Source organism: Primulina huaijiensis, chromosome 16 (genome assembly GCF_012295235.1).
Source record: "Primulina huaijiensis isolate GDHJ02 chromosome 16, ASM1229523v2, whole genome shotgun sequence".
Classification (NCBI taxonomy): domain Eukaryota; kingdom Viridiplantae; phylum Streptophyta; class Magnoliopsida; order Lamiales; family Gesneriaceae; genus Primulina; species Primulina huaijiensis.
Window position 1 is genome coordinate 728,738 of NC_133321.1, and position 25,469 is coordinate 754,206.

Sequence of the window (25,469 nt, forward strand, 5' to 3'; positions counted from 1 at the left end):
TTTACATACGTTAATCAAATATACAACATGAAAACTGGCAACAAAATTTTTTTAAATTCTAATTTCGATAAATTATAATTTCAGTTATTTTTTTAAATGAATTATCACTACAAAAAAAAAGAGTACGACGGCCCAAACCGTCGCTAAAAGGGTAAGGCGACGGTTGTAGCGACGGTTTGGAGATCCGTAACAAGAGGTCGCGTCGCTATCTATCAGCGACGGTTTCTCAAACACCGTCGCCCGTAGCGACGGTTTAATTGAACAAGACCGTCGCTATTTTAGCGACGGTTAACGAAGAAACCGTCGCCACTTTAGCGACGGTTATAAACACATCGTCGCTAATATAAAGCGACGGGTTTCGAAAAAACCGTCGCTATATGAAACGACGGTTTTTGTAAAACCGTCGCTATATTAAGCAACGGTTTTTAAAAGAACCGTAGCTTAATGAAGCGACGGTTGTCGGTAGATAAGAAATTAAAATTAATCAAAACACTATGCCAAATTTCATAGATACAATACACCGAAAAAATTAAATTTAAATGTTAAATTTTCTGTAAAAAAAACGCTTTAAAAACTTAACTTGCGTGAAGATATGCAGATCCACGTAACGCTGGAAGATCAAACCGACGAACAAATCTACGAAATTAATATAAAAATATGTTAGTACAAAGTAAAAAAAACCGATAATGCGAAAAAATTGATAGACTTTCGCTACAAAGTAAAAAAAACCGAAAAGACGAAAATCGCTGAAGTAAAAATGTTCGAGAACTTCAGTATATAAAGAATCATAGCGACAGTTAGTGAAACAATCGTCGCCATTAGCAACGATGTTGGTTAACCGTAGCGACGGTTTCATGAAAAAACGTCGCCGATCTAGATCGACGACGGTTGTTGTTCAAATGTCGCTATTCGTGACGGACAAGAATAACCGTCGCTATTAGTGACGGACAAGAATAACCGTCGCCACATATGGCGACGGTTTTTATTATACCGTCGTACATATAACCGTCGCACAAAATAGCGACGGGTTTTGACAAACGGTCGCTAATATAACGACAGTTAATGTCAAACCGTCGCTACAATAGCGACCGTTTTTGATAAACCGTCGCATACTTTTGTAGGCGACGGTTTAATGAAACACCGTCGTTATAATAGCAACGGTGTATAAAAAACCGTCGTCATATGAGCGACAATTTTTGAAAAACCGTCGCTAGATAGCGACGGTTGTTTAATAACTGTCGCTATATCAAGGAAGCGACGGAATTATCAAAATCCGTTGCTAAAATTGCGACGGTTTAGTAAAAACCGTCGCTATACTAGCAACGGTTTGTCAGAAACGGTCGCTATTTTCACTTTTTTTTGTAGTTCGATAACTCAAATCATCCACCAGCTATCAGTCTAGCTAAAGGTAATTAATACTCTTATCATATTCAGATATTGAGTAGTAACTTGTGAACACACAACACTATACAAGATAAATAATAATAATAATAATAATAATGATGATGATGATGATGATGATGATGATATTAAAAATTTGTTAACGTTGCAGAGGAAAAAAAAAAGAAATAAAATTTTGAAAAACTCGCTCGAAAAATGATTCCAAAAAAGGGGGGGGGTTTTAACCCCTGCATATAAAGAAAAGGGCAGTTAACCTCCTTTCAAAATTTTTTTTCCGCTCCTCTCTTATGATGGATAAAGAAACGATCGCCTCAAGCAGCGACGGTTTTCGGTAGATAAAAATTAAAATTAATCAAAATACTATGCCAAATTTCGTAGATACAATACACCGAAAAAATTAAATTTAAATATTAAATTTTCTGTAAAAAAAAACGCTTTAAAAACTTAACTTGCGTGAAGATATGCAGATCCACTTAACGCTGGAAGATCACACCGACGACCAAATCTACGAAATTAATATAAAAATATGTTAGTACAAAGTAAAAAAAAACCGATAATGCGAAAAAATCGATATACTCTCGCTACAAAGTAAAAAAAACCGAAAAAGCAAAAATCGCTGAAGTAAAAATGTTCGAGAACTTCGGTATATAAAGAATCATAGCGACAGTTAGTGAAACAACCGTCGCCATTAGCAACGATGTTGGTTAGCGACGGTTTTATGAAAAAACGTCGCCGATCTAGATCGGCGACGATTGTTGTTCAAATGTCGCTATTCGCGACGGACAACAATAACCATCGTTATTCGCGACAGACAACAATAACTGTCACTATTAGCGACGGACAAGAATAACCGTCGCCACATATGGCGACGGTTTTTATTATACCGTCGTACATATAACCGTCGCACAAAATAGCGACGGGTTTTGACAAACGGTCGCTCATATAGCGACGGTTAATGTCAAACCGTCGCTACAATAGCGACCGTTTTACATAAACCGTCGCATACTTTTGTAGGCGACGGTTTAATGAAACACCGTCGCTATAATAGCAACGGCGTATCAAAAACCGTCATCATATGAGCGACAGTTTTTGAAAAACCGTCGCTAACTGTCGCTATATCAAGGAAGCGACGGAATTATCAAAATCCATTGCTAAAATTGAGAAAAACCGTCGTTATACTAGCAACGGTTTGTCAGAAACCGTCGATATTCTCACTTTTTTTTTGTAGTTCGATAACTCAAATCATCCACCAGCTATCAGTCTAGCTAAAGGTAATTAATACTCTTATCATATTCAGATATTGAGTAGCAACTTGTGAACACACAACACTATACATGATAAATAATAATAATAATAATAATAATAATGATATTAAAAAATTGTTAACGTTGCAGAGAAAAAAAAAAGAAATAAAAATTTGAAAAACTCGCTCGAAAAATGATTCCAAAAAATGGGGGTTTTAACCCCTGCATATAAAGAAAAGGGCAGTTAACCTCTTTTCAAAATTTTTTTCCGCTCCTCTCTTATGATGGATAATGAAACGATCGCCTCAAGCAGCGAGAAAGTATCTGATCTCGAGCTTCCTGAATCTGAAAACTCAACAAATGAAATCGAAATTCTACACCCAGGTGGAAATGTGGAGACTTTTGGCCGCCCGGTTCTTCAAGAACCTGTACTCCAGGCGGGTAATCTGGTGCTTCTACAGAACGTTGAAAACCCTGGTGAAATTGTGGAGACTTCTGGTCAAGAATCTGGACTCGAGGTGCCTAATCACGAAAATTCTTATGTAGTCCAGGAAATTAGGATCGGAAATATCGAAAATGAAGATTTTGGCCTCATGGGTAATCGCGAGAATTCTCGCCCCCGTCAATTTGGTTGCCTAATCTCGAAAATTCTTATGTAATCATTTATTTTTTACATACGTTAATCAAATATACAACATTAAAACTGGCAACAAAAAATTTTTAAATTCTAATTTCGATAAATTATAATTTCAGTTATTTTTTTAAATGAATTATCACTACAAAAAAAAAGAGAGTAGCGACGGCCCAAACCGTCGCTAAAAGGGTAAGGCGACGGTTGTAGCGACGGTTTGGATATCCGTAACAGGAGGTCGCGTCGCTATCTATCAGCGACGGTTTCTCAAACACCGTCGCCCGTAGCGACGGTTTAATTGAACAAGACCGTCGCTATTTTAACGACGGTTAACGAAGAAACCGTCGCCACTTTAGCGACGGTTATAAACACACCGTCGCTAATATAAAGCGACGGGTTTCGAAAAAACCGTCGCTATATGAAGCGACGGTTTTTGTAAAATCGTCGCTATATTAAGCAATGGTTTTTAAAAGAACCGTAGCTTTATGAAGCGATGGTTTTCGGTAGATAAAAATTAAAATTAATCAAAATACTATGCCAAATTTCATAGATACAATACACCGAAAAAATTAAATTTAAATATTAAATTTTTTGTAAAAAAAACGCTTTAAAAACTTAACTTGCGTGAAAATATGCAGATCCACGTAACGCTGGAAGATCACACAGACGAACAAATCTACAAAATTAATATAAAAATATGTTAGTACAAAGTAAAAAAAACCGATAATGCGAAAAAATCGATAGACTCTCGCTACAAAGTAAAAAAAAACCGAAAAGGCGAAAATCGCTGAAGTAAAAATGTTCGAGAACTTCGGTATATAAAGAATCATAGCGATAGTTAGTGAAACAACCGTCGCCATTAGCAACGATGTTGGTTAACCGTCGCTTTTATCGACGGTTTTATGAAAAAACGTCGCCGATCTTTTGTTCAATATCGCTATTCGCGACGGACAACAATAACCGTCTCTATTACCGACGGACAACAATAACCGTCGCCACATATGGCGACGGTTTTTATTATACCGTCGTACATATAACCGTCGCACAAAATAGTGACGAGTTTTGACAAACGGTCGCTAATATAGCGACGGTTAATGTCAAACCGTCGCTACAATAGCGACCGTTTTTGATAAACCGTCGCATACTTTTGTAGGTGACGGTTTAATGAAACACCGTCGCTATAATAGCAACGGTGTATCAAAAACCGTCGTCATATGAGCGAAAGTTTTTGAAAAACCGTCGCTTGTTTAATAACTGTCCCTATATCAAGGAAGCTACGGAATTATCAAAATCCGTTGCTAAAATTGCGACGGTTTAGTAAAAACTGTCGCTATACTAACAACGGTTTGTCAGAAACCGTCGCTATTCTCACTATTTTTTGTAGTTCGATAACTCAAATCATCCACCAGCTATCAGTCTAGCTAAAGGTAATTAATACTCTTATCATATTCAGATATTTAGTAGCAACTTGTGAACACACAACACTATACATGATAAATAATAATAATAATGATGATGATATTAAAAAAATTTTAACGTTACAGAAGAAAAAAAAGAAATAAAATTTTGAAAAACTCGCTCGAAAAATGATTCCAAAAAATGGGGGGTTTAACCCCTGCATATAAAGAAAAGGGCAGTTAACCTCTTTTCAAAATTTTTTTTTGCTTCTCTCTTATGATGGATAAAGAAACGATCGACTCAAGTAGCGAGAAAGTATCTGATCTCGAGCTTTCTGAATCTGAAAACTCATCAAATGAAATCGAAATTCTACACCCAGGTGGAAATGTGGAGACTTTTGGCCGTCCGGTTCTTCAAGAACCTGTACTCCAGGCGGATAATCCGGTGCTTCTACAGAACGTTGAAAACCCTCGTGAAAATGTGGAGACTTCTGGTCAAGAATATGGACTCGAGGTGCCTAATCACGAAAATTCTTATGTAGTCCAGGAAATTAGGATCGGAAATATCGAAAATGAAGATTCTGGCCTCATGGGTAATCGCGAGAATTCTCGCCCCGTCAATTTGGTTGTCGAGAATCTTCATATCGGAGGCAATAATATACCTATATCCAGGGCTGGTGGTCTCGGAGACGCAACATTGAAGATCTTGAGTGGAATTTCTGCAATTGTTCACTGCTGTGCCGTTGTTTTCGTGGCACTGAAGATTGGGAAGGGGGTTGATGGTTGGAAGAAATCTGGGTTCAAAACAAAAATAACAATTTTCGGTCGAGGTAAATAGATATATGTGCTAAATGGGATTTTTTGTAGTTTCGGTTTCTAGTTGTAAAAAGATTTGGAAATTCTTACTGTAATCAATGGAGAAAATACAAAGGACATTGCCAAGTTTCAAGCTCCAGTACCCTTATTTCTCTGCTATGAGATTCTGGATATAAGTCAGCCTTTTAATTAACTTATAATGCTACTTCCATATAAGACAGATAAAAAATAAAAATTATTTTTCCATGGTTACTTATGTGACCTCTAACTCCAGCATTGTTGATCAAAACGTCCATTCTTCCAAATGCATACCAACAGCCATGGCTCTGGGTTGATCTCGGCTCGATCACGGACCCATTTGCGCTGGGTTGATCTCGGCTCGGCTCGGCTCGTCTGATGCGGAGGAGCCGAGCCCGTTATTGATCTCAGTACACAGCGATTGTAACCGGTCGACACGCCGAGCTGCGGCTATAATTCTGCAGCCGGCTTTGGCCAAGTCCAGACAGAAGTCTAGGCCAATTCCGGACGACGCCCAGGTCACCATCGCCACCTTGTTATCCAGCCAAAGCCATGGCTCCAAGGTGCTCGACTCTCCGCTATTATTCTGCATTTGTGTATTTAATTAGTACTCGAACAGTTGCGGAATTTATTTACTTCGGATCGGAGGACTGAGCAGAAACGACCAAATTAAAAAGACTCCAACTTTGAAAAGAACGTTAGAAATTATGAATAATTGATTGGAAAAGAAAGTAATCTATATATCATTCCTTGTGTTTTTTGTGCAATGAATTCTGCATGCAAAGCACCTGAAAACAGAAGAAAAATGCAATCAACTTTAATGCATTCCACAGTAGACAAAGCTAGCTACATGTGGAGGCTAGTCGTGATTTCAGGTGCATATATAGTTAAAAGAAAGCTTTTGTCGTCATTCACAGTATATAATTATCTCATAAATATCACATACATACAATATAATATTCCGTACGTTTTCCAGTGAAAAAGGGTTACTTGTACCATTTCATTGGAAAATCCAATGAATTCTTCCATTAGTAGAACTAGTTATAAGCACAACAAATTAAGATGAAACAATATATAGATCGAACAGGCTATGGTTGTTAGGAAAATTAAAAAAAGAAGCAGCAAAATATCGATGTGCTAATAATTTGAAAGGTTGTCTGCTGGATCCTCGATCGTGAGTCGCGTTTTTGTTCCTTACACGACTAAAAGATTAGATAGCTACTCCCCTGTTTCTGTTCCAAAAGTACGTAGTTAATTTTGTTAGGATTAGTTTTCGAGAAAAAAAATTAAAATATTTATTTAATCGATAGTGTGATATATATTATTATTAAATATTAACTTCTTTTTCATTAGAAAAAGAAAGTTGGAATATAATATTAGTGTCCTATATTAATGCATGTGATCGAGTGGTTGTTGTGGTCCTAATTAACATAATCGGAGGACCTGTCAAGGTGGCCAATGCCGTCGCATTTTAATTTAATGATCAATATATCTAGCATTATATTCCTGCCTCTCAAAACTCATTTTATTGCCATGCATGTGTTCTAACTTCTCTTGGGAACTAACAAATATTTCTCAAAGAATTAACGCATGGAAAATAGCATATTAAATGTAAAAAAAAAAAAAAGAAAAATCAGATTAAATTTGCACTTTAATGTATGTATCACTACAAAAAAAAATCGACACATCTTAAATTATGCATACACTAATATTTATTATTTATTGTATACTCTCTCTAATGTTTATTTGATATTTAATCGTTCGTCGTTGTTTCCCGAGTTACAAATCTTAAAAGTCTCAAAATTTTAATATGTAATTTAGACGATAATCAAGGAAACTTAATAAAAATTGTTGTACTTAATGAAGTTTTTTATAATTTGAATAATAATTTTCTTACATTACATATATTATTCACGATCAATTTAGTTTTTATTTGTGTTTTAATTACACATTTAAAATTTTCATAATATCCAATTTTATCAAAATTCATTCATCTAATAAATGACGAGAATTTCGATTTTTTGAAAAATATTTATTTATTTTTTAAAATTTTGACAGACAAAATAGTATATAATTTTCTAAATTTTTTATATTTTTTATTAATAGCAGTTCCACTCTTGTAAGATATCGATTGCAATGATAAAAAAAACAACGTGACAGTAGAAGATTATTATTCTCATTTGAGCATTTTATTATGCAACTTAATTATCAGAAGTTTAGTATACTTTTTTTTAACATATTCTAAAAAATATTGCAATTTTTAATCGAAAGTAATTCATCTAATAAACGAAGAAAATTTTGAATTTTTTAAAAAATATTTATTTATTCTATAAATTTTGATAAACAAAATAATATATGATTTTATAAATATTTTTTCTATTATTTTTATTATTAGCGGTTCAAATGATCCAAGATATCGAATTCAATGGTAAAAATTAATGATTATTATCTTCTTTTGAGTGTTATATCAAATGGTATAAACATTTTTTATATAATAATATTTAAATTTTAAATACATTCATTATTGTTAGGATCGATTTAGAGCTTGGAAGGGGTGAATAAAATCTTTAAAGATTATTGGAACTTTAAACTGTTCTTAACAGTTTTTAATCTGTAAAAACAATTCTTGGAACGTATAGCTTTACTATACCACTTTAAAATAGAATTCGTGCAGCCAGAAACATACTGGTTTGGCTAGTGATAAATAAACCCTTGGCAGCTTAACAGAGAGAATGACTGGATCCTGAAACAGCTCAATGCTGTTTATTTTGTCAATCACCAAAATTTAATGGTAATAGAAATATTCTAACAATTTCTCCAAATCTTCTTCAGATCGCCTCTTGTCTTCTTTAAATTTAGCTATGTCATCTTGTCTTTTCTGCTCTTCCAGCTTTTTTTAATCCACTACTTCCCCATTTTTTATATCACCAGGTTACATATGATCGATAATTTCTTGCCACTGTCTACCAATCGGGGGTTGGAGATGATCAAACCGGGGGTTCATGTGCTGTTGGGATCGAGTTATTTGACTTGATAGAGTTATACCCAAATTTTAGTTTGACACTTGGCTATGGCTAGATCAGTGGCAAGAAGAATGAAGTTCTTGTTCAGAGAGTCAAAATCACGGAGAACACCTCTCCAAAAATTGTGAAAATCAATAGTATGAGAAAACTATTTGATCTAGACATTGTTGATGGAGAAGTCCTTTTCAATCTTCGTATGTATCATTAATTGCTCTTTAATATTCTTTTTACTTTTGCTACTTTAAGTCTATGCTATTTGAAAAGCTGATCGACCGTAGACCAAATAAGTAACTTTCAACGTACCAATTCAGGGGTTGATATGATACTGTTTGATCTTTCCATTTGCAGCATTCGTCTGAACGACTTGACTTGTAATATCCTCCTACAAATGCTCAAAACTATCCGTTTGTAATGCGGTTGGAATGAGACAGTTTGAATCTTTGCATTACACTGAATTTTTGAACCGATCAGTTTTGTTAGATGATCTCTTGCAACTGGATTTCAATAAATACAACGATTTGACTTCTTGATGTAACAACTTGAACTCCTGAAATGATTAAGCGGTCTGAAAAAATGTTTTACATAAAAGAGATTAGTTGGATGAATTACAAAAACTTAAGGATAATAGAAATATTATAACAATTACATTATATCAAAATTTTAAAAAAAATTATTCAAGATCATACATAGTAAATTCAATACTTAATTATATAAAATAACACTTTGTACATCACACGATTGATATACTAGTAAACTAAAATAACAATATAGTTAAATTTTATGAAAAACAATAAAAAAATATATTTGACTAAATTGTCCTAGTTATGTATTTGAACACAGAGGTCTTTCGAAATTTATTATCTTATTAATTTATCAAATTAATTTAACACATTGATCAAGTCGGATCATACAAAAATATTTTCTTAAAAAATTATTAATTAAATCGAATATTAATATATCGGGTCAACAAAAAATATTATATAAAAAAATTCTTAATTTATGGAATATTTACGAACAAAATTAATGTCAAACAACCCTAATGATATTGATACAAAAGCAGTTGGATTACACTGACATGCCTCTTAGCCAACCGTAGGGTTTAGCAGAATATCGTGAATCTGCATCTTCCCGTTTGCGTTTTATTCATTAAAATCTCGTTTTGGTTTAAGATTTTTGTTTTTAATGTTGCGCGCTTGTATAACCGGTGAGTTTTACTTCCTTTGATGCTTTGCTGGTTTCTTTGGTGGAAATATGTTAACCACTCTGTTTGTATATGCGTCAAATCTTTTCTTGCCCAGTTGGTTGTGTTATGATATATTCTCTCGTTATTGTTTTTTGACATTCCTTTGCTGGGTGTTATGTACTTCTGGTAGTAGATTGTGATGTGTTTTTGGTGATTTTTTTGTACGAAATTTCGATTCTTGTGTTTCTGGGAAGTTTTTTTTTTGTGGGTTCTTCCAGGAATTACTTGTTTGGTGTTTTTATGCGGCAGATTCAGGGTTTTGGAGTACGGAACGAGGCGTCGTCGGGTGAAGGTACGATGTTGCTATCTTCAGTTGCTGTTGAAGTTCTTGTTTCTTGATCGATCAACTATATTTGCTCAAAAGGTGTTTCGTGTAGTTACTCATCACAAGCATGGTATTGATGCTGATACGTTCGTAGAGGGGAGAGAAGATAGGATTAGTAAATTACCAGATGATGTGATCTTGTTGATTATATCTCGATTAGATACGAGAGATGCTGTTAGGACAAGCGTCATGTCAAGGAGATGGAAGCATGTTTACACCTTTATCTCAGAAGTCAGATTGGGTTGTTGTAGTATGTCCACTGATTCTACTCCTTGTCGCAAACTCGAGGGCGAAAAGCTGAGCCAATTACAAAGGAAGTTTGTCCATGCAGTGGATGCCTTTTTAAAACATCATTCTGGTTCTAGAATAATATACTTTGAATTGATTTGTTGTTTCCGTGGATGCATCTTGGACAGTTTTAGTAGATGGATGAATAATGTTGGCAGATGGGGAGTGAAAAGTCTTATCATTCGATATTGTTGTCATAGCCATGTTCTAAAGAGAAACTACCCTCTTGTTTTATCTTCCGATTTTCTTCCTCAAGCAACGTCAGTGGAATGTATATATTTGATGGGTGGTTCTTTCCAAATTTCAAGCCAAAAAGCTCTCAAAGATCTTGATTTGACTGATGTGGCTTTTACTTCTGAGGCCGTAGAGCGCCTTTTATTGAACTTTTGCAGCCTCCAGTCGTTAAAATTGAAGTCTTGTACGCTACCTTCCAAATTACATATTCATGGTCCTGATCTCCAATTGAAGAATCTGAGGTTGTTTAATTGTTCGAAGGTTGTAGAGATAGACTTGTCTGCTACAAATCTAACTACTTTTGAATTATTTACCCATAGAATGATGACGTTATCGTTTTCTAATGTACCGTTGCTACAAAATTTACGCGTCGACATTTGTGACCACAAAGTGGCTCCTTATATATTTGGAAATGTCGCCAAAGATCTACCTCATCTTAGATGCATGTATTTTTGGACTGATGCCAGATTCTTTGAGGTGTAGTGAATCTCTTTTCACCATTTAACCATTCTTCATTTCCTTAGGAGTGAAGAAATACTTATATGAGTAGTTTCTGGATTTTGTCTCAGGCATTTGAAATAGGTGGAGTTAACAAGCTAATCCACCTCAGACAATTGGCTTTAGTTTTAGAATACCAGAACATTAATATCGATCTGCTTGCACTTGCTACAATCCTGGATTTGTGCCCTCTTTTACACAAGTTCCATATATCGATGGTATTCATCACATATCCACCTTTACTCCTTACTCCACAGTGATATTTTTTTTTAATGAATTGCTGACATGGCTTTATGAATGCAGCTACTGCCATCAACATTTGACGGAAAACCAGTAGAGAAGAGAGTTGTCAGGCCCCACACTCAGTTGAAAGAGGTGGATTTTAGTGGATTTCGAGGGACACAGAATGAGTATAATCTTATGTGGTATATCCTTAAAAATGCAGTCTTCCTCGAACGAATGTCAATCTCTGTGGATGCTATATACTACCATGTAAATCTCGAAGGATGGCAGCGTACACATTGTAGTCAATGGGATTACAAGAAGAAACGAAGAATTATTCGCGAGCGGTTGCAAAGAGAGACCATTTCTAAGGATGTTGAGATTCTTATCATGTAAGAAACCATAACAGATCCATATATAATTTAGAAGTCAAGTTAAACATTTTTTTGTTTGTAGATTATTTTCGTGATTATCAGTCCTTGAGGTTTGTAGAATTTAATTAAATCGATCCCCGACAGTACTTACGAGTTGGTTGTTCCAAATGAATAGACATTTCTATTATATGGTGAAAGATTAGCAAAATTTCGAAATGTTCTCCTCTGTTTTCTTTCCCAATCACCGGTCTTGATTTCATGTCCTCCGAGCAAATTACCTTTTGTAAAGATTAGCAAAATTTCGAAATGTTCTTTCAAGCAGTGGGTGGTTAGATTGTTTTTTCGATTTTATGAGAATATTTTAATTGTGCCCTGGTTTCTGCTAGAAAAGAGTGCTTTGTTCACTATTCTAATTTGGTGTCAATGTTAGGAAGGTGAATGATGATTCTGTGGATGTTCTGAAAAGATTCATTTTCAATTTCAACAAGAAAATTTAAAAAGAAAGTAAAAAGTCCTCTAACTGATTTTGATACATGCTGAAAGTGTGAGATACTGTGATATAAAGATGATATATATCCCATTAATTTGTATATGTTTTCTCGGGTTTAGCATCTCAGTGCATGCCTTGAGTTGAGATGGTCATTTTCATATCTTTGCATTTGCTTATTTCTGTGAGTGTTTTGCTTATTGACATAACATGCTGAGAAACAATGTATTTGTCGATCAATATGCAAAATGCTAGGTGTACTCGTATGTTCCATTCCAAGTACACGGGCTTAGAACATCATAGTACGTATTTATACGGTGAGACGCTGTAGGAATAACTCATTTGGACTCAGAAATAGCCTTGATCTTCTTTTGATGTATGGCAAGAATATACGACAATGAATTTTCATTCTTGTTATTTGTGAGGCTTTTGGTTGCTTTGAATTAAGATTTCCCATGCTTCTTCTTCTTCTTCATCAATCTCTACAGGCATTTCTCCTTCAAACAACTACACTAGAGACCAATGTAGCATTAAACTGATAAATAACACACTGACAACTAACTACACAATTGATTTCTCCTTCACACATGACATATATATCATGTGTCATAATTTTTCTTGTTCCAATCAAAAAGTTTTGGGCTGGACTCCTCAATTGATGTGCCGGCAATCATAAATATTTTTTTTTCGCTGAATATATCGTTTGTAATTTGAAAAAGATCTCTCTTCAATTTATTTATATTTATCACAATATGTCTTTGATTATATGTTTTTTATTTTTGAAAAATATCCAATCATATATTTTCTTTTTTTATTACTCTATTAATCAAATTGTTCGTAATTATTGTTCCTGATTTTGTAACTCTTTAACGGATTCATTCATATTTAATTTAGTTAATTAACTAGTAAAATACATAAAAATTATTGATTGATCAAATATACACGTGCTTTATTAAACTATTAAGAAAGAAGATGAAAGTAGAGAGACATATCACTTATATAAGGATGTCTTTGTGCCGGAGGAAGTGGTTGGACACAATATGTCTGAACCAAAAGATTATGTGTGCTGATTTATTAGAAGACGCAAAAACTCCTCTTTTCCCTGGTTGTACAACTTACACAAAGTTGTGAGCAATCGTCACATTATATAATCACAAGTCTACTAATGGTCACACTGACAATAGTTTCAATTAGCTCTTTAAGATCTTAGCTGACATGCTTCAAGATTGTTGTTTCTTAAGTAATGAAATGTTGTTACAAAAGCACCATATGAAAACATTTGCTGGATGGCTATCAAAACATGTACATGTTAACTCTTCAGGACGAATTCAATAGCTAGCTCATAGTTCAAGAAAGCAAGTTACAAGTTATGCAGGTTATATTATAAATGGACATCGGTTCCACACAATTGACGTTGGAAGGTCGACCCAAGATAATGGTGTTTCAATTGACGTCGGTATTGTTTATCAGTATAATGCTAATGATTATTCACATACAATAAGAAGACTATATCATACTATGGGTTTATATGGGATATTGTTTTGCTAGACTACTATCTTTCAAAGTTCTTGCTTTTAGGTACAATTGGACCAATCATGGAACATGTATCAAAGTTGAAGATGGTTTTACACTGGTCAACTTACACCAAAGACTTACAAATTTTGAAAGTGATCCTTTCACTTTTGTATCACAAGCAAAACAAGTATTCTATTCTAGGGACAATGATCAGTCAAATTGGTATGTGTTGCTAAAAGTGTCGTCTCGGGGTATTCATAACATAAATGTGGTTGAAGAGGATGTCTATATGTCATCAACATCTCTTGATGTGTCCCGACTTGAGATTAACAATATTGAGAAAGAACTGTATACAAGGAATGAGTGTGATAGAATTGATATGACTGAGACATGACTGAAATTTTCATCTGTAGATTTTATACTTATTTATTTTGATTGACATATGTTCTTTGCAAGTTACATAAATCTTTATTTACTGTTGCAATAAATTTGTCAGTTTGTTTAATTTTCTTGTTTATTTTCAACGATGTATAATGTCATATTACATGTTTGATCAAGCCATTACATAACATTGAAAACATGAGCAAAATGGGCAAAAATTGTAGCAAAGCTTCTGGAGATGAAATTCAGGTTATATTATTTATATTTTAAATCTTTTTTATTTTAATAAAGTACACTTGTACATTTTAGTATATCTTTTTGCTATTTTATTGGAAAATATAGCTAGTAGTTTATCAAGAATGAGCTCTAACAATTCAGCTAATTCATCACAAGATTTGCATGATAAAGAACCGATTAATGACAACAAAACTGATAAGAAAAAAGACGGGGTGCATCAAAGTTGAAAATGATTAGTGGCCAAGACAAGCACAAAGAGGTGGAGCGTAATGAGTTAGGATAGCCGATTGGAGATAATTCATTGAAGTATGCTTCTTTTCTAGGTTGCACGATAAAGGAATTTGTGCTATATATGTTGGATGGATGGAATGATATAGACGAAGAAGTGAAGGATATGATGTGGAGTTGTCTTCGGGTATCTTCAGTCACTGAATATTTCATTTCCATTTTTATAATAAATTGTTGACATATTTTCGTGTTTCTATGTGCATAAGACTTATAAAGTTGAGGATTGAGAAAAGAAATCAATTTTTAAAAAGTTAGCTAAATTGTGGCGCGATAGAAAATCCAAATTGCAAATATTTGTACGAAAAGCTAATACAAGTCAAGTGGCTTCACGAAATCTCAGTCTTTTGAAGCCCGAATTTATGGACCAAAATCAGTGGAACTTGTTTGTAAAGAGGACCCTATCACCTACCTTTCAAGTAAGTATTTATAGGTATGAAACAATAACTAAATTGATTATTAAACAGTTGGTGACATTCTCTTCATACAACTAGAAGCTGAATTTACTAAGCATGACAAATTAATAATCATGTTACATTTGAATGTGTTTTTCACATTATGATCTGAACCAAGAAAGCTACTGCTGCACTGCGCTACCTTGGATTTGACCAGAATATTATAAGCTAGCACTTTATGGGAAAAATAATTGATTTACTACCCTTAGAGCCATCCCTTGTTAAATCAACACATATAGGAGCACATGTGGCACCACCTTCACGAGTTGGCTGCAAAATTAAATAGTTGGCAACTTAGAATTTGAAAAATAATAGTCAACTATAAAATATTTCAATAGATACAATAAAGTAAATTCCTTCCAAACATTAAATTCAGGTGAAACATTGCAATAGACCTAGAATTAGTGTCGGTTCAGTAGCTGATGCATTTTCAGCATTGGTGTTGGTTCAACAATATATTAATGTTGATACCCCATAAGAGCCCGGGTCATGGATGACCCGGGATATTAAATGGATAACCAAATCAGGGTCAATTAGCAGGATAAATTCATCAGAATCCGGGTAGGTGTGTGCCCGGGACACTTTCTCCCTGGGTAATCATAAGCCCGGGCTCTCATTCAAGTTCCCGGTCAATGAGTCACTATCCTGATTGCCTTGATAATATTGTGTTGGAACATTTCATGTTCGCAATCTTGATTTTGATGTTAACAAAACTTGTTATTGTGTTTCTGACATATTTAGTCAAGTGTGAAGTTATTAAAACAAGAAGCAAGCTGAAACTGAATTCTGCACAAACTGAATTTCTGGCAAGATTTGGTATTTTGATGATATCTCTCAACTAGGTAATTCAAATAAAAATCCGCCAACCATACTGATCAGAAAACTCAATTTGAAACACGTCGTATTTCATGTTAGTTGGGCAAATTCGGATGTTATCAAGGTCTAACTGATCGCTCAATTACTGAACTGATTTCACGAAAACAGCAATCAGTTTGGTATGAGCAGTTGCGGTATTTTTGTCATATCTCTCAGCTCGGTTATCAAAATGAAGCGATTAAGTATGCGTTGGAAAGATAAGACAATGATCTACAAATCATCTTCAAAAGTCAAAGTCCGAATTGAAGCTTAAGATCCTGATAAATTATAATGAAGCTACTGGTTTTGCACAAACTGAAATCAGCTAGGCCGATTTTAGCTGACCAACTGAACTGAACCGAACCAGCTGCTGCTGACCAACTGAAATGAACTGAACCATCAGCTGAAGACCAGTTGAACTGAACCAGCTGAAGACCAGTTGAACCAGAACAGTTGAACTGAACCAGACTAGCTGAAGACCAGTTGAACTGAACCAGTTAACCAGAGTTAACCACTCGAGAAAATGTCCAGCAATGCGAATTTGACCGTTGCAATATCAGAAACAGTACAGAAACTTTCCAAACGGTCATATTCTTGTATCTAAAGTATATATCATTGTTGGAGCCTATAAATACAACTAGTTGAGAGCACAAGCCCTTGTGTGAGGATACATTTGAGATGTACACTGTAAAGGATAAATTCCTCACACACAATCACTCACACATATACAAGAGAGTTGAACTTCAAAGATTAGTTGAGTGAGTCTTGCACAAAGACAATAAACTTGTGTATGTAGTCTTTGCATATGAGACATTAAACAATATGCTGATTTTGAGGTGCTGCCTAAAATCTTAAGTGTTAGGAATTCAATTAGGCAGTAGTGTAAGTCTTAAGCTGAATGAGTTTGTACAAAGAGTTGTATAAATCAAAGTCTTCAAGTGTATCCTTTCCAAAGGGAAGAAGGGGTGACGTAGGAGCATTTGAAGTCTCTGAACATCCATAAACAAATTCGTGTCTATTTGTTTATTGCATTTACTTATCATTTTCATAGTTTTAAAAAGATGCATTGTTGAAGCATTTTATGTGTTCTTCAAATACCAAAATATTGCATACCAAGTGTTTGATAAAATGCTTCAATCAAAATATTTTTTACTCATTCAACTTGCATATATTTTAAATGCTTTACAAAATATTTAATCGATTTCTACGAAGGATTATTTCGAGTGTCTTCCCCTTGGTTTGAAAACCAAACTCGATTTAATTCATCAGTGTTCAATATTTCAAGAACCGAGCTATTGTAACTCAACGATAATCCCCCTAATCGATCCCATTACAGTGCCGCACTCAAGTGATTAGGCAGGTAAGATCTTATCTTGATAAGCGTTTCTGACAGAATCCTACTGATGTGACTTGATGGAAAAGGTATGTCGGCATGATAAGAGGTCAACATCAAATGCTATAAGTAGTAGTTATTTACTAAAAACGATGTAATCCTTGGCTTTTCTTCTATAAATAGCAAGTTCATTGTGCATTAAATTTATTCAGACACATATTTACACCAGTAGCATTTATTTCTCTCGCAAGCAACACTGGTTATTTTCATCATCTTTACCTGCTGACTTAAGCATCGGAGTAGCTATGCCGGACACCCCTCCGACGCCCATTCACGAGTTCATCTTCTTTTTTGCAGGTTACGTGTGAAGACATATCCTTTGCTCAGTTTCCTAAAACACAACTCTTATCATCATCATCATCCGGTGGATTGCCCCGACCCAGCTCACCCGATGCACCCGGATATCATCAAATGTGTTTTCTTTTTGTTGTAATTAATGTCTTGGTTTTGTTATATCTCAAGAAAATAGTGCAAGATTTAGAGCAATGAGGATAAAACAAAACCACATTTACACAATGAGCCGTAGAGGTTATACTTGTTTGACTCATATTATGATAAATATTATTTTTTATATATTTTCTAATTTAATTAATAAGTAATGATGAATATACATCTTTTTGACTTTATATATTTCTATAATTAAGAAAAAGACAACTCCGATAGATACAAAAATTACAAGATCGCAAGTTTGTATTGAAAGGCACAAGAAAAAAATGGGGAATCTAGTACTCAAGTTGTTGGAGAGAAAATTTTAATAGAATTATCTCCTTTTTATTTGCAAAAGTTCATAAGAAAAAATGGGCAATCTAATTTGTTATTTTCTCAGAAATTATTTTTATTGTTTGGATAAAAAAATACAAGAATGTCTACTGAATCTCAGAACACAACAAACAATTAGCATTGTGTTTGGTAATGAAGCTCAGGGTAGAGTGCGTGAGATGGGCCTTGGAGTTACACCATCGAAAGTTGGAGCTTATGTGCAACAAAATGGCACTGTTAAACAACTTCAAACTATGGTGCATAACCTTCAACAAGAAATGCTAGAAATGAGGTCTATGCTTTTAATAGTATGACGACAAAATCAACAAGAACATAGTAATTAAACAACATATATAAAATCAGTTTGATATATTGTACACTTAAATGCTTTAGGATTATCATGATGACATTGTTTGACACAATTTGTTTGTAAACTTAGGTTGCTAGTGGTGGAATTTGTAGAGGTATTGAGAATGAAGTTGGTAGCAATAGTGATCTCAATATTGGTGCCAAAAAAGTTGTGATTTTGATAATGTTAACAAACATTTTGCTATAGTTCTAGTAACTATCTTAAAATTATGCATTTCTAAACTACAAAATTTTTACAAAATAAGCATCGAAGAGTAAATAATTTTGTATTGTTTATTTACAGTCAAATTTGAAGAATATGAGTCCTGGAAATATATGTCCTATTATTAAATGTAAGCTGCTTCATTGGTGTATTGATGGATTAATTGTTGCAGAAGGTCGAATGGCATCTACAGATACAAACACAAAAATGCATCACGTTGTTCTTGGTGGACCTTATTGGAAAGTTTGGGTTGATAAGATTTTGGTAGAGAAGGTGGATCTAATTCGACCAAATGATGAAATGCAGTTTCTCGGTGATGCAATATGAAGCAATGCGCATGGTTATCTAAATTTGTAGCATTGTGTGATTGATATAGATTATACAGACTTTCGTGAATGGAAAATTTAATCATTGATATATACTAGCTATTTTGTAACAGATTTTGTATCATGATTTAGATCTTGAGACCTTCTGTTTTGGTATATATGATGAAAAATAATGAATTTTATTAACTTTGCTTGTGGATTAGACTTAAATTTGAAATAAATTTATTGTAAAATTTTGATTTTCGCTTTTGTGAATGAAATTGAATTTTTTTGTACAAATTTGATTTCAACAGTGTGCAAATGTACACTGTTGATTTGCTTATCTACAACGTGCAGTGCAGCACTGTCGATGATATTTGCTGCAACGTGCAGTGTGCGCTATCGATTCTTGTATCCAAGACGTATAATGCGCGGTGTAGATACCGTTATTCGCAACGTGTGGTATGCGCTGTCGATTCTTGTATCCACAGCGTGCAGTGCGCGTGGTCAACGCTATTTTCCATATCGTGCATTGCGCGCTGTCAATACCTACTATTTTCAACAGCTTTTAATTGTGCAGCATGCAATGTGCACTGCAAAAAGTCATTTTTGTTGTGGTATATTATGTTAATCTATTTTGAATATGAATCTCATTTTGTCTTATGTGGATATCTGGTTCTTTTTTTGTAACTAATTTTATTTGTTTCTAAAAAAAGAACATTTCAAACTCATTAATGATATCTTCATGATAAAGAATTATTATGACTTCTCGTTTAGAAAAGAATATGTAGCTTTAGTTATAAGCCACCAAGTCAACGGACTCAAAACGTTTGAGTACATTACAAACCTACAATTATTGGTCTTTCAATTTTTTTTCTTTTTCCCTCCACATAAAGAGAATCCAAGAAAAGAATTTTCTAACAGACAATATAAGATAAGAATAGTCATATTCTACCAATATCAGGTCCACCCCTCTTGCTACCAATTGCATCTATCTCATCAATAAAAAATTTTGGAGGAGCGAATGACCTGGCACTAGCAAATAAGTCTTTCATACAAGAGGCAGGCATACCAAGAAACATCTGGAAAAAATAACAATAACTTAATTTGGTGGATAAAACTTATTTTAGAACACCACAAATAATAAAACTATATATTCCCTCAAAAATAAAAAGTATACCTCTACACTTCAAAAACTCGTTTATTGAATTTGAGGATTTTATTCACTCACATAACAAGTAACATATGCTCGATTTTGATGTCATTAACTCACCAAAAAATATATTTAAAAAATGAACTAGTTATTGGATGTACGTCATCTTGCTACATGGACGACCCATAATTCCACAACTCCAATGGACTTCTATAATAGATGGGGAGTTAATGGGTACTAGAATTGAATAATGTGATGGACAAATAATGATAATGGGAGCCAAAAAACAATGAATGGCGCAAGATTAAAATATCAATCATGACTTCTTTCAAACCAAACGATGCCTCCATCGCGTAGTCTGTGACTAAACTAGAATGAAATTTTATTTGGGTGCCCATAAGTGTGGGAGGAATGCAATTTCAAAAAAGAAGAGCAAAAAAAGGAGGAGACTTCAAGTTCTAAATATTTCCAACATCTTCATGCATCCTCATGTCATCCTACCACCAAGAAACAACATCAACAATGGAATATCAGTTTCAAAAATCAAGCATATACTCACCAGCCCATCATCTTGCATACACAATGTAACTCCATCGTAAAAAAGGTAGTCTCTACACTATAGGTACCATCATCCATCAACAACAGACAACCATTCAGGGAATTTTAGTTGAAAATTCAAAAGTCTCACATTCTTTGATTTTTGAAGTAAAATGATGTTTATCAGCAATATAACAAGGCTTACTTGGTTATATGTGAATCACTCAAATGTACTTATTATCAGCATAATTGTTAGGAAAGTCTGTCAATACATGACCACCAAGTCAACGTTAGAAAAAGCCAGTTTCTATGTTTTCCCTAATTTGCTACAAAATCAATTCCCAGAATAATCTTACTAATAAGGAGATGGAAATTGATGTTAAGTGAGATGAACTACTTTGATGGTTGGTGGATGTGGACAACAACTTATTTTGACAGAAAAATATGAAAGCTGAATTCGTTAGTAAAATATGGTTGGTGAAGGAAAATTGATTCATTTGTTCACACGCAGGATTGCATATATAAATTGAGCTCATTTGCTCAATCGTCAAGCATATCATATTCTCAAAGCATCCTAAAATAGAGAGAGCAAATAAAAAGAAAACGGTTTTTTCTTGAGTGTTGACTGTTCTCTTGTGTGAATTAAAGAATTTTTTTTGGGTCATACTAGAGGTTGAGATTATGAGAGATTGAGTGTTGTATACACTTGTAATATTTCTTCCAATAAAGATTTGCAGTAGCTCCATGGATGTAGCCTATATTGGGTGAATCATGTAAATCTTTGTTTTCTTGTTGATTATTATATTTTGTATTTCTGGTATTATATTATCATCATGATCATCATCGCTTCAGCATAATTACCCAACAACTGATATCAAAGCCTTGTTGTAAAAATTTGTTAGAATTTTGAGTATGCTATGTGGTTAAAGCTTTTTCTGATATTCCATATGAGAAATTTTTTTATTAATACTACAGAAACGATGGCTGGAGATAACGGATCGGGACTAAGAATCAACAAGTTCTATGGAACAAATTTTTTGTTATGCCGATTACTGATTAGAGATTATTTGTATAGCAAGAAATTGCATGAACTTATATCAGAAAAGAAGTCGGAAAAGATGGAGGACAATGATTGGGAGCTCCTTGACCGATAGGTGTTAGGTGTAATACGATTGACCCTAACAAAAAACGTGACACATAACGTGGCGGAGGCCACACAAACCACTTAAGAGGTGATGTCCATTTTTGTGGACACGTACGAGAAGCCATCAACAAACAACGAAGCACATCTTGTGAAAAAGTTATTCAACTTGAAAATTGGAGAAGGTGCTTTGGTGGTTAAAAATATCAATGAACTCAACACGACTGTTTCTCAGCTAACATCGGTTGAAATAAATTTTGATGATGAGATTCGTGCACTTATTCTTTTGGTGTCTTTACCAAATAATTTAAAACTGATGCGGTCAGCGATTAGTAATTCTGTTGGCAAAATAAAGCTACAATTCAATGATGTCGAAGATCAAATTATTGCCGAAGAAGTTCGCAGAATGGATTCAAGCGAAGGGACATCATCGAGATCTTCTCTAAATCTTGAGAACAGTGGAAGAGGCATGAGTGCGAAAGAAGCTCTAACAGATGGCGCTGTAGATCCAAGTCCAGAAATCGAAAATACAAAAACATTTTTGAAAAGAATTTGAAGTGTTGGAGCTATGGTGAAACTGGTCACTTGAAAAAGAACTGCAAATCAACAAAGAATAATGCAAATGTTGTTACAGAGTAGGTACATGATGTTATATTACTTTGATGGTTAGTGGATGAGGACAACAACTTCTTTTGACATAAAAATGTGAAAGCTGAATTAGCTAGCCAAATTTGGTTGGCGAAGGAAAATTGATTCATTTGTTCACACGGAGGATTGCATCTATAAGTTGAGCTCATTTGCTCAATTACCAAGCATCCCATCTTCTTAAAACATCCTTAAATAAAGAGAATAAAAAAAAAAAAAAAGAGTTTTATTGAGTGCTGAGTGTTCTCTTGTGTGAGCTAGAGTAAAAAAATTTCTCGGTTATACTTATGATTGAGATTGTGAGAGATTGAATGTTGTATACACTTGTAAAATTTCTTCCAATAAAAATTTGTAGTAGCTCTGTAGACGTAGCCTATATTGGATGAACCACGTCAATCTTTGTGTTTTTGTTGATTATTTTATTCCGTATTTTTGACACTATATTAACATCATGATCGTCATCGCTTTGGCTTAATAACCCAACAACGGGCTGCTGAAGTTTTTAAAAAAGCATATCACCTCAACAAAATCAGTCCCATTGGCTGCAAAAAATGAAAGACGTGCCTCGCCAGCTATGGCTTTTGCCAGAAGTGTTTTACCAGTTCAAGGAGGACCAAGAAGAAGCATGCCTTTGGGACAATAGATTCCTTTATTCTGGAACTCCTTGTCGTTTATTTAGAATCCATACAATCTCTTGTAGCTCCCTCTTAATGTATTCTTGGCCAGCAAAATCATCAAAGGTAACACCTGTTTTTTCTTCAGCTGATATGAACTTTGCCCTGACATGAAAGTGACAAAAAGAGATCAAATATAATTACGAGTTGGCTACCAAATGAACTTAATATTTCCCATCCAATAAATCCAAACTTATGTACATACCTTAATTTTGAAAAATTGCCTCATAGAAAGCATAACATGTAGTAATAAATGTTTAGGCATAGCATCAGCAGACATAACAAAATGAGGCATCCACATTCAAAATAACAAGTTACTATTATATACATGGAAACTTTCCAGGAAGGTCCATTGTCTTCTATTAAATCAACTTAAACCTGGATAAAATATTTGTGGTAAAAAAGATGAACTACTCTCTAAAAAATGATATAATAGAATCAGGATGATATCTAATATTTCAATTAACAAGTTGTATCGTGAACCTCAAAGACATTTCCTATGCAAGCATGATACAACTACACTTCTGTAAATTTGCCAAATGTGATTACTAGAACCAAAGCAGAATCATTAAAAACACAATGAGGTTGGTTTGCTAGGTCACATTGGACTATTGGAGTTGTATAAGCCATGATACCAAAATTTTTAGGGAAAAGTTTAACTGAAGACTTGTTCAAACCATTATCGACGAATTTGGTCATGCAAGAAACAGTCTGTGTCTTTGTCAGCTTATCACCACAAAATCTTGAGGCAAATAAAATTATCCCGACAAAAAAAGACATTAAAATAAATTTCCTAGGACAAGGAGAACTATATTATAGTCACCCATACAAGAATATTTGCAAACAAGAACATTGACACATGGGTAGTTCATTCTCGTGAGAACCAAGTCCTTCAAAAGAAAATACTAGAGAATTACATAGTAAACTATAAGATATAGATCAACCTCGACATAATTTGATTGCAAGTTAGATCGAATAATAAGTCATAATTGTGTGGGAATGCCTAAAATTTTCTTTAAAAAATTGTTATCATATGGGTGCAGCAGAAAGAATTGAAAAAAAAATTAAATACATCTCAATTTACATGTTCTTCCCTAATGAACCAGCACGGCTCGTGATCGGTTGTGATGTCATCTTTTTAGGAAGTTCACCAAGATCACAAGGAATTAATTTTGCATATATCAGTCTCATCATAGACCACATAACTGTTGTGGCAACAGTGGAATGAACTTCAGCAGGAACAATATTCACATTAAAGATGTCAACATTTACAAGTTGTTGATGAAACTTTCATCAAACATCATTCCAACAATCAATAGGCATATGATCGACCACATGGAGCCAGAAATTTTTTTCGCCTCTCACCCTCATGGTTGTCCATCTTTCCATCTTTATAATATCGTAGAATCACGGTTCACATACACAAAAAAAAGACTATTAAAAAAGAATATGATTACAGATTAAAATATATATCTATGATAGGATGAAAATTTGGGGAGTCATTTGCAATTTACCAACATGGATTTTAAATTAAATCAGAAACAGGCAATCAAGTAGTTTCCCTATCCGAGTCAATGAATGCACAAGTGCAACAAATATATGCAGCCGCAAATCTACAAATCCAACACAAAATAGATGGTAAAGAAACTTCAAGTGTTCTTGTTTCCATTTTATGATATCACTATCAACCGTTTTGTCCCCCGTTGTGGAAGAATAACTGTTACCTCTCTATTCTGACTACACAAATAATATCAATCATCTTTCTATGTTAAAAATTCAAAATAAAAGATAAATTTTAACATGTCAACAAACATGATTCAAAGTCAACTTTGCAAAAATCTTGATGTCTCTTGGCAAAATTGATGAGCTGGATGGGAAATTTCCCAGGCAGAAATGTGTTCTTTCTCTGTGAGTGCGGTGACCAGGTAGAATGAATCCGGGCGGGATGGTTTGGACACTTGAAAACAAGAGACTTTAGTGGGGCACCGAAAAGGTTTATGGCGTGCCCACTCCGACGTTCAAGTCTAGGAATGACAATAGGGCAGGGGTAAGGACGGGTTCGCCATCCCCGTTCCAGAATTCCATCCCCAGTCCCGTATCCAAGTTATTATTAATATTATTTTTGGGGCGGGTTTGGGGATGTGGATAGTATCGGGGATCCCCGTCCCTGTTACTAAAAAAAATTCAGGGATCCCCGTACCCGTTTGCGGTTTTTCTCGTAGGACTCCGAACCCGTGAGAAAAATTGTCATCCCTAATCAAGTCAATCAAGTATTCACATAAAGGAAATAAAATAATTTTTAAGGTAATATAAAGTAAGTGCATGTGAGAATGAAAGTGAACTCTCTGATTTTATCTTTGCT

At 34.3% G+C, this 25,469-nt stretch overlaps 1 protein-coding gene across 3 annotated transcripts; it reads left to right on the forward strand.

Moving 5' to 3' along the window:
• The first annotated feature begins 9,567 nt into the window (after nt 1–9,567).
• Nucleotides 9,568–11,912, forward strand: LOC140961893 (F-box/FBD/LRR-repeat protein At5g53840-like). Of its 3 annotated transcripts, none has more exons than XM_073420668.1 (5): nt 9,568–9,734; nt 9,992–10,065; nt 10,138–11,097; nt 11,190–11,336; nt 11,422–11,911. In XM_073420668.1, the coding sequence occupies exons 1-5, from the start codon at nt 9,713–9,715 to the stop codon at nt 11,734–11,736; spliced, it is 1,518 nt and encodes a 505-aa protein (XP_073276769.1). In that variant the 5' UTR covers nt 9,568–9,712; the 3' UTR covers nt 11,737–11,911. The 3 variants fall into 3 exon arrangements, with proteins under 3 accessions (XP_073276769.1, XP_073276768.1, XP_073276770.1); XM_073420669.1 differs by having other exon boundaries at nt 9,569–9,734; nt 10,195–11,097; XM_073420667.1 differs by having other exon boundaries at nt 9,992–11,097; nt 11,422–11,912.
• The last annotated feature ends 13,557 nt before the right edge of the window (nt 11,913–25,469 follow it).

What these genes read in the sequence shown, in the direction of transcription:
- LOC140961893 (XM_073420667.1), top strand. Translation starts at nt 9,713, where the DNA reads ATGTTGCGCGCTTGTATAACCG. An exon ending in GTTGCGCGCTTGTATAACCG is followed by an intron (nt 9,735 to 9,991) that starts GTGAGTTTTACT and finishes GGGTTCTTCCAG; the next exon opens with GAATTACTTGTTTGGTGTTT. An exon ending in ACAAGTTCCATATATCGATG is followed by an intron (nt 11,337 to 11,421) that starts GTATTCATCACA and finishes TTATGAATGCAG; the next exon opens with CTACTGCCATCAACATTTGA.